Source organism: Capsicum annuum, unplaced genomic scaffold (assembly GCF_002878395.1).
Source record: "Capsicum annuum cultivar UCD-10X-F1 unplaced genomic scaffold, UCD10Xv1.1 ctg5021, whole genome shotgun sequence".
NCBI classification, from domain to species: Eukaryota; Viridiplantae; Streptophyta; class Magnoliopsida; order Solanales; family Solanaceae; genus Capsicum; species Capsicum annuum.
Window position 1 is genome coordinate 1 of NW_025858062.1, and position 10,105 is coordinate 10,105.

At 35.0% G+C, this 10,105-nt stretch overlaps 1 protein-coding gene across 1 annotated transcript; it reads left to right on the forward strand.

Annotated features, from left to right (window-relative positions):
* Positions 1–2,259: 2,259 nt before the first annotated feature.
* On the forward strand, positions 2,260–9,524 carry LOC107856805 (putative transcription elongation factor SPT5 homolog 1; the record flags this gene model as incomplete). The annotated part of the gene is given in 19 exon segments (XM_047403952.1): positions 2,260–2,679; positions 5,306–5,421; positions 5,423–5,545; positions 5,648–5,799; positions 5,958–6,108; positions 6,188–6,271; positions 6,606–6,676; positions 6,775–6,961; positions 6,963–7,133; positions 7,245–7,400; positions 7,492–7,589; positions 7,690–7,738; positions 7,872–8,024; positions 8,116–8,241; positions 8,327–8,403; positions 8,729–8,889; positions 9,115–9,163; positions 9,233–9,327; positions 9,458–9,524. Coding segments are annotated over 19 exon segments (2,330 nt in total), but the record flags the coding sequence as incomplete, so codon positions are not given.
* Between the last annotated feature and the right edge of the window lie 581 nt (positions 9,525–10,105).

Here is a 10,105-nt window from a genome sequence, read left to right on the forward strand (position 1 = left end):
TATGGGAAGTAGTTATAACGGTTCTTATGAACATGCCCATTTATCCTCATAGTTTACCAGACAACATTAATAATTTAATGGCGAATAAATTATAGCTTTTTCTGTTATTACCATTTGTTTTAATTGATTAATTTTTTTAAAAAAGAATCGAATGTGTATAGATATATTTTGGCTGAATATGATTACCGAGAAAGGTGCATTTTAAAAACAAAATGAGATAAAGATATGTTCTCTTATCGAAAGAAAGATACTCTGTGTTTATTACTTCATTAATTACAGATAATTATGCCATATATATGTTAACACGGTGCGCTCTCTCTCTCTATGTATATATATATATACTAGTTTAAGTGTACGCGCCTTGCGCGTGTAGCTCACTTTAATGAGTTGAAACATTAAACTAAATAGTAGGATATTTGTTTAAATAATAGATGAATATAAAAATTAAATTTAATATCTTTTGAGTATGTAAGGATGTATAATTTATTTATTAAACATAATCTTTACCAAAAATATTTTTAAAAGTCGATCGGCATTTATCTACCATCTGTAAATTGCAACAAAATAATACAATGGTAGACAAATCAAAATAATAGAATTAAATCTAATCTTTACATACAAAAATTTTATCAAAGTCGTCTGACGCTCATCTACCACTTGTAGATAATAACAAAACAATACGATAATAGAGATATCAAAATAATACAATTAAACCTAACCTTTACATAAAAAAATTCCTCAAAATTGACCAACATTTAACTATCACCTGTAAACTGCAACAAAATAATACGATAAAAGTGATATCAAATTAATACAATTAAACTTAAATTTACACACAAAACTTTCTCAAAGCCGATCGAGATTCATCTACGAACTGTAATCTACCAAAAAATAACAAACTAATAGAGATATTACGATAATACAATTAAACCTAACTTGTACCTAAAAACAAATTTCAAAGCCAACCCATATTCATGTAATATCTGTAAATTAAAATAAAACAATAAGATAATAAAGATATCAAAATAATATAATTAAACCTAACTTTACACGTGAAATTTTTCAAAGCCAAGCGACATTCGTCTACGACCTGTAAACTATAAAAAAATAAAAATACTGATCACAATGCTTTGATTTTGATCCAACTAATTCTTGTCCGAGCGAAAATTTTGACCCTAAAGAATGATTTTAAATGATAACAAAGAAAATACATATATATACACACATGTTAAATTATATTATGCTGACAAAAACAGTAAAGAAGTTGGGAGTTAAAAAATCAAGCATCCACCAATCTAGACATGCAATCGAATCAAATTAGATGAACATTAATCATATTTTCTCAACAGGCAAACCGGTTTGTTCTCTAGTTTAACGTACATCTCAATATTTATAGAAGTATTTCCTTAATAAAGTCCTATTATAAGAGTATTTTTTAACTGAACATTAGAATGAAAAATATTAATTAATTCGCCTACCATATATTTTAGGAGTCCCATGTATTTTTGTAAGTTTAGTAAAAATAAAAATATTAATTAATTCTCCTACCATACATTTTAGGAGTCACGTATATTTTAGAAAATCTAGTTAATGTAATAAAAATAACTAAATAATAAATTTAAAAGTAGTGAAAAGACAGTTTTGTCTAAAGAAGAGCATTTTAATGAAGGACAAAAAGTTCAAATCACTTTTTTAAGGATATTCAAACTTCAATCCGAAAATAAATTGTATAATTGCATACAAGCTTTAATTTTATAAATAGAATATTCATAAATAAAAATAATTTTTCTACTTAGTTTTAACACTATACCGAATACAACTTTATGTTAATAATGATTTTATTATCTCATTCAAAAGTTACATGTACCCCTCTCCAACTTAAAAATACCACAAAAATGGAAACAACAAGCAAATGATAAACAAATAAAGAAAAGATAACCCCAAAAAAATTGCAAGTGAATTATTAAATCTTAAACTTATTTTAAAGTAAATAATTAGTTATATTGTTTATTTTTTATTTTAAAAAAAAGAATAATAAAGTTTTGCAAAGAAAATACACAAAGTTATAATATGTTGAGCGTATTTTTGTAAACAAATAAATATTCTTTTTAAAATATTACAATACATATTGTTTTCAATACATCAAATCAAACACCGCATAAAAAATAATTCAAATATTACTAATTTCAATATTACTAATCCCTACACTACTAATCCCAACATTACGCTCTACCAAACCAACCCTACAAGTTATTATGTATTGAGAAGCCGAAGGGATCCATTTGATAGGCCCAACCTCAACGCCCCTCCATTAGCCTATACATCCGGAGAAACTGACCGATTCCATTAGCCTATACATCCAGATAAACTCACCGATATTGCATCATAATCTGTGTGGATTTTGTAACCTCCGCGTAACTCGACAAAACTCGACTATGGCGCGGCAACATGACTACGACGATGATGTGGACCAAGAGGAGGACGTGTATGGAGAAGACGAGGAAGAAGAAGATGAGGGTGATAGACGGAAGCGGCGTAGATCAAATTTTATTGATGATGATGATTATGGCGGTGGCAGTGGTAGACGACGCCCTAGAAGCAGGACTGCTTCGGAATTTTTTGACCTCGAAGCTGTTGTCGATAGTGATGATGATGATGAGGAAGATGAAGAAGATGACGGTTAGTCTTACCTACTATCTCTCCAGTTTCGTTTCGTGCGTTAGCTGTTCTGTTAATAATTCTGTGTATGCATCTATGGAAGAATGACATATTTATGAAATAAATATTTATTGTAAATAATGTTTCCACTGGGTATGTTGCTGTGTTGGTGTTGTTGAGTAAAGGACTAAATAGTCCTTTAAATTTGTGCTTTAGCTCATTTTCATTCTCCATGCAACAATGGTGCACATATGGTCTTACCTAACGATTCCTATAGTAACCTAATGGTTGAGTCTTCTGCTTTGCATATGCAGAACAGCCCCTGCCCTATTGTATATTTCCCATCTCTGCAACGGATTATTCTCTTTGTTTGCATGCATTAGTTTTTCCATTAAAATAATTTCCAACAATCTCTTTAGAGAATAAACAAGCAACTGGTTATATTAAACCAAATATTAAACCAGCAAGACTTAGCAGCATCTTCCCTGAAAATTTATCCTCCTCTTTATATATAAAACTTCGCAGATCTAACCTATATCACTTATTCGTTATATTTAAAGTTAGGTCAAGAACTCGAGAGAGTCACATGAACTGCGACGGAGAGAACAACACATTAAAGCTTGAGTTGCGATCACTATACACAGTTACAGTTGTGTAAGAAAACGATCAGAAACAATCCGTCTCCGATCCAGTATTCTGTATGTTATTAAAAAATCTCAGTTTCTAATCTTCTTCTCTTCCCACTTCTACCCATAAACCTCAACGTACTTTGTATTGTCAGTTTGTCTTAGTTTAACTTTAACAAAGAGATGGAAGGAGGAAGGAGTATAGAATGAAGATTCAGATATACAGTTTAGAGAAAAACACTCAAGTTGTAGCAGTTTTTTCAAAATATCAGTTAGCAACAATTAAATCAAGTTAGCTTTCTATTTGATGCTGCTTTCATGGACTAGATTTCTTTACTTCCAAGAAAGATAACTTCCTTTTCAAAAATATGAAGAAAGCTATCTTCTTAGTTACTTAAGGAGATTCATCCCTAATCCGTCCTTAGAGAATTGCTTATAGCGAGAATTTTTTGGAGAAGGTGCTACAATATTGTGGAATCTGTCATTTGAAAATTGCTTTTGTTCTTCAAAGAGCTTGTCCGTAATTTTAATTAGAAAAACAAGTAAAACAAAAAAGATACATGAATTTGTGTAAAGTTCTTTTATGAAACTTTTGATTAGGGTGGATCCTGATTTCCCATGTAATGCAATATAATTTCCAAGTGTTCCGAGAAATTTGTGCTTTTTTAAGTGGCTAGCCTCTAGAGGGGTGATTTTGACAACTGAAAATCTTAGAAAGCGGAAACTTATCTGCAGAAGTTGGTGTTCATGTGTAAGGAGGCGGTGAGAACGTGGAAAATCTTCATACATTGCGGGCTAACCGTGAGGTCTTGGTGGGATTTGTTTAGGTGGTTTGGCACCCCTTGGACAATGCCAAATACTGTGAAAGTGTAGATGTTCAGTTGGAAGTGTGGGAGCAGGAGAGGACAAAGGGCTTGGAACGTGGTTTTGCACTTCCACTTGCTTTAATGTGTTGTTTGGAGAGAGAGAAATTGGAGAGCTTTTGAAGGTTTAGAGTCAAGTTTCTCTCAGTTGAGGAGTCGTTTCCGATCCCTCGTTTTCTTTTGGTGTAAACAAAGAGTTTCCAGTTTTCAGAGAATCATGTTCTCTAAAATCTTTACTTTTTGCTACACCCCTTGTGTACAGCCAGTTTGAACATGTTTATGAATGAATATACTAATTCTATTACTTGATCAAAGAAAAAACATGAATTCCGCATAATAAATGAATGTTCCGTTAGACTAAGATGAAAATTTGACAGTGGGATGTTTTTGTTCTTGTGTTGGAAACTTAAGGTATGTTTTCTGTCAAGTGAGATGGTATGAAGATGGAATGGAAGTTAGGGTGGAACAGTAGAGATGATTTTTGTCAAAAACTCGAGTTATGCAGAGGTTCATTTTTTAAAGAAGAATTCTCCCTCATAAAATAAGTTCTCAAGTTCAAAACTCAAATCTGTTCTCCATTTACAAGAATCCTTGAACCTCTTTATTACAGTCTACAAAGAAACACCACCTTAGTAGAATACAGTTTTGATGATATTGAAGTGTTGGAGCACATGGATATGCCATAGGCAGTGTACGGGATCAATTATCTTGTAGAGGTGTGGGGAAAATATGTCTATCATAACTAGAAATATCTGCTAACAGAGAAGTGTTAATGGTGTTTTTCTTCGGAAGTTAGATATGCCAAAGAATTGATGTAGGGCGGGTGAATTGATTTTACTTGCTTTGGATTGGGATGTTATAAAATAGTAAATTTGGAATTATAGTTTAATTTGAGCACTGATGAATAGGTTGCTTGTCCTTTACTCCCTCAATGTCTACATTGTATTGATTATTGAGTCAAGGTGATTCCTGTAGAGGTTGAGTGGTCTCTTTTCCTTTGGGGTTCATGTGAAAGTTTGGATACCTCAATCTTTGACTAGAACAAACGTAATGGAAAGCTTATGAATGTTAATAATTTTGAACTTTTCCCATTATTGTCCATCTCTCCCTGCGTGGTCTTTTATCTATTTGTGTTGATTGTTAGATTTTTCTTTGCAGATATTATAGTACATAGTGGAGCAGAGATACCTGATGAAGATGGTGCCAAACGTGAATATCATCACCGGCTGTTGCCGTAGGAGGACCAAGAAGAAGACCTTGAGGAGCTTACTAGAAAGTATTCAGAAAAGATATGCGAGGTCAGCTCATGAGGAGTATGATGACGAAGCAACAGATGTTGAGCAGCAAGCTTTCTTGCCATCTGTCAGGGATCCAAAGTTGTGGCTGGTGAAATGTGGGGTATGGTGTTGGCACCTGCCTTAACACTCCACTATCTTTTTTTTTTTTTTTTTAACTGTTAACATAGTATATTGTAATTTTTTTCTACATCGTGTTTTGTAGATTGGTCAGGAGAGGAATGTTGCAGTTTGCCTAATGCAAAAGGCAATTGATAGACCCGAATTGCAAATTCGATCAGTTGTAGCGCTTGATCATCTTCAGAACTATATATACATAGAAGCTGACAAAGTAGGCTATGTGAGGGAGGTATGTGATTGATGATAATTTCTTTTTTATTTTGATTCACATTAAGCATCTACATGTGCCACATATTTCTTTTTTGTTTTGATTCACACTAAGCATTAACATGTCATATATGAAGCAATGTGTGTATTATCAATAACCTCATTATTTATAGCCACCTGTCTGCTGCAGGCATGCACAATATATATGCCGCTAACATAATACTGGTTCCCATCAAAGAGATGACTGATGTTCTTACGGTTGAAAGCAAAGCGGTTGATCTTGCCAGGGATTCTTGTGTCAGAATGAAGACAGGAACTTATAAGGGAGACCTTGCAATGGTTGTCAATTATTCTGCATTACATGTTGCTTTGAGTAAATTTGATGTTCCTTTCTAATTTCAATCTTTCTGCTTTATAGGTTGTCCGTGTAGATGATATGGGCCAGAGAGTCTGTGTAAAATTAATTCCGAGGATCGACTTACAGGCTCTTGCAAACAAGTTGGTATGTTTATCTGGTCGACGCTTGTATTTCAAATCGTATTAGAGTCCTGATTTAGCAAGAGACGCTGATATGGTAGGTTCTTCATTCTGGAAATGCATGAGCGTTAAACGTCGACATTGTTAGAACTTTGACTTGCTAATCCAGCAAACTGAGCTGACTTATACAGCTTCGTGGATTCCGAGTATCATCTTGTGTTGGTTTTTGGCAACTACTAATATTTTTGCCTACCTTTCTAGATTAAAATGTTGATGCCCTTCTCACAAAACAGAAAAAAAGTTGATCTTGTAACAAATAGTTGACATTCCTTCTTGGATTGTTGCTACTGATTTTGTAGGAAGGTAGGGATGTTCCAAGAAATGAGGCAGTTATCCCTCGACCACGCTTAATGAACATTGATGAAGCTAGGTAATGGTTCCTTGGCTATCTGTAGTTTTAGAACTTTCAATAAGAGCACAATCGATGGTCTATATAGAATTATTAGATTTGTTTCTCACTGTTTGCAGAGAGATGAATATTCGTGTGGAGCGTAAGCGAGACACATGGACAGGTGACTCTTTTGACATTATTGGACGTATGTCATTCAAAGATGGTTTCTTGTATAAGACAGTGGCAGTGAAATCAATCAGCACTCAGAACATTCATCCAACTTTTAATGAACTCGAGAAATTCTGCCAACTTGGTGAGGGTGGAAAATGGGGATATTGCTAGTGGATCCACTTTGTTTGCAAATAGGAAAAAGTGTCGTTTTATGAAGGGTGAATGTGTTATTGTGATTAAGGGGGAACTCATGGACATGAAAGGCCGTGTTGAGAAAGTTGAAGAAGATATCGTTCATTTCAGACTAGATCATGAAGACCTTGCTGTGGTAGTATTCCCCATTCTTTTGTTCAAATGATATATGCTGTTCAGGCATCTAGTATTTCAGAAGGAATGAGTGCTTTATTTTTCAGTAACATGTTTCCTGACTTTGCAGGGAACTCTGGCTTTTAGCGAGAGAGAATTACACAAGTACTTTGAGCCTGGAAATCATGTGAAGGTAATATCCGGTTCATCTGAAAGTGCGACCGGTATGATTGGTTCTATTAATGGGAATGTGGTGTACTTGGTATCATATACAACTAAAGAGACTGTAAGTTGAGAGTATCTTGTAATTTGAGGTCTCTAATCTGAAGTTCTTCAGAGGAGCGGTGATAGATACCATTTGTTTTTGATATCTGCAGCTCTGTGTATTCGCTGATGATGCTGTTGAGAGTTCTCTAGTAACATCTGGTTTCAGTCGTATGGGAAAGTATGAACTACATGACCTTGTAATACTAGAGTAAGCATTTTCTCCTTATGAAAGAGTGAGGGGACTGCATTAAAGAATATAGTCTTTTTCAAACAATAACTAATTTCTTAATTGGTTATGTTTTCTGCGGCAATAACAACTTTGGTGTGATTATACGTGTAGACAATGAAGCCTTCCAGGTGAGTACTCTATTTTCGATGTGAAATTATTATGTCAATTGTGTTGACAATGAAGCCTTCCAGGTGAGTACTCTATTTCCGATGTGAAATTATTATGCCAATTGTGTTGCTCACATTCAAGTGATGTTAATAGGTCCTGAAGGGTGTGCCTGGTAGACCTGAGGTAGCACTTGTTAGACTTAGAGAGATCATGACGAAAATTGAGAAGAAAGGGAATGCCCAAGATCACTATAAGAACCAATTAGCAGTGAAAGACATGGTAAAAGTTATCGAGGGTCCTTGCGAAGTGAGTAATTGCTTTTAAATTTTTTTGTTGATGCTGACATTTGTTCATACGTTGTTTATGTTGTCGTTATAATCATTTCTTTTGCTTATAGGGAAAACAAGGTTCTGTGGAATACCTCTTCAGAGGAGTTGTTTTTATTCATGATCGCTTTCAACTTGAGCATGCTGGTTTTGTTTGTGCCAAAGCTCAATCTTGTGTGTTGATTGGTGGCGTACAGGTATTTTCTTGCTTCTGGAAGTTTGAGCTATTGCTCTTCCAATCCTATCTTACTCTTGTCTTGCTTACAATGGAACCTCCTGTAGGGTGACCCCTTCTCATCAAGGATTGCAAATCTCAGAACTCTACCCCGTGTTCCTCAATCTGCATTGGGATCATCTAAGGTGGCCAGCCTATGAGCTGTAACTTTTTGATAATGGTGCTAGCTGTAACTTTTTGATTATTCCTTTTTTCAAATCAACATCAACATCCATCCTGGTAATATCAAAAGTGAGGTCTGGGGTGGGTAGGATGGTATGGAGGTCTAGGCTGTCTCCGATAGATCCTCACCTCATGTACAACATTAAAAAAATTGTATGGAAAAGAAAATGTAGTACTGAAGCAGTAATTTGTCTTTTACACGATGTTTTTTGTCACATTTGCTATCTTTATTTTCCTGTCTTCCATCCTGATCATTACTCTCTTAACTTTTATGCTTGGTGTGCTCTAGGTGGAGGCAGAGATAGAGGTGGAAGAGGGCATGATTCTTTAATTGGAGCTTCTGTGAAAATTCGCCTTGGCTCCTTTAAAGGTTGTAAGGGGTGTGTTGTTGGTATCAACGGAAATTTTGTCCGAGTTGAACTGGAAGCCCAGATGACAGTTGTTACGGGCAAGTTTTCTTCAATTTGGGTGCGCCATCCCTTTTCTCTCCCTGGGTTATAAGGTATGGGGGTTGAACCAAAAATGATTCATCAGACAATAAATACCTCTTTGTAACATTTGGGTCGAATTCCCTTTTTGTTCAATGTATTCGAAGTCAGAAATTTTTCTTTTTGGAGCTTCTGTTTTCCAACTTTTGATTGCTATTCTTTGAGGACTGTAATTTTTCCTGCAGTCAGTCGCAATCTTATTGCGGATAATGTTAATGCGTCCACATCATTCCGGTAAGTATATTTCTGCTGCAAACTTCCAATTATTGAGTATACAGTGACTAATTGTTTCTCTCTTTCTAGGGAACCGTTTAGATATGGTTTGGGAAGTGAAACACCATCACATTCTTCAAGGACTCCTCTTCATTCACTCATGACACCCATTAGAGATCCTGGAGGTCCGTTTTTCTTCTGCTTTGTTGTAGTGGTGGCTTTCATCTCTCTCTCTCTCTCTCTCTCTCTCTCTCTTTTTTTTTTTTTTACAGTTATTTGTCTGTAGTTTTATTGATCATTTATTTTCCTCTATAGCAACACCTATCCATGATGGCATGAGGACGCCGAGTCTTGTCAGAGCATGGAATCCAATGAGTCCACCTAGGTATGTTGTATCACAGAAGAAATAAGCCAAAGGCCTAATAGCCTAATTGACACCTCTACCTGTCACATTTTGACACCCCCTTTGCTTCATGGAGTTTCATCCAGACATTTGAACTTGCTTGGAACTTGTATTTAATCAACTTTGATTGTTCACTAAACTTTTGCAGCTTTTACTCGACTAAGTTGAGCAAAGTGTGTGACACAAACGTATTAAGAGAGTAGATATTGCTATTTTGATTAAAAGATGATTAAAATATTCCCTCCGTCCCATTTTATGTGGCACCATTTGACTTTGCGCGGTGTTTTAAAAAAAAAAAGGAATACTTCTGAAACGTGCTCTAAAACAATCCTTAGATATTAGTGTGGCTATAAATCATTTCATTAGGGTAAAAGGGGAATTTTACAGTTAGATTGTTTCTAATTATAGTAAGTTGACATTTTTTTTTGGGACGTACTAGAGGGAAAGTATGCCACATAAATTGAGGCGGAGGGAGTAAGAACGAAAAACGAGAAGAGGCAAATCGTGAAGTTAAAAAAGAGTTAACGTAAAGGGTTATGTATCCCCTCCTCCTTCATCCC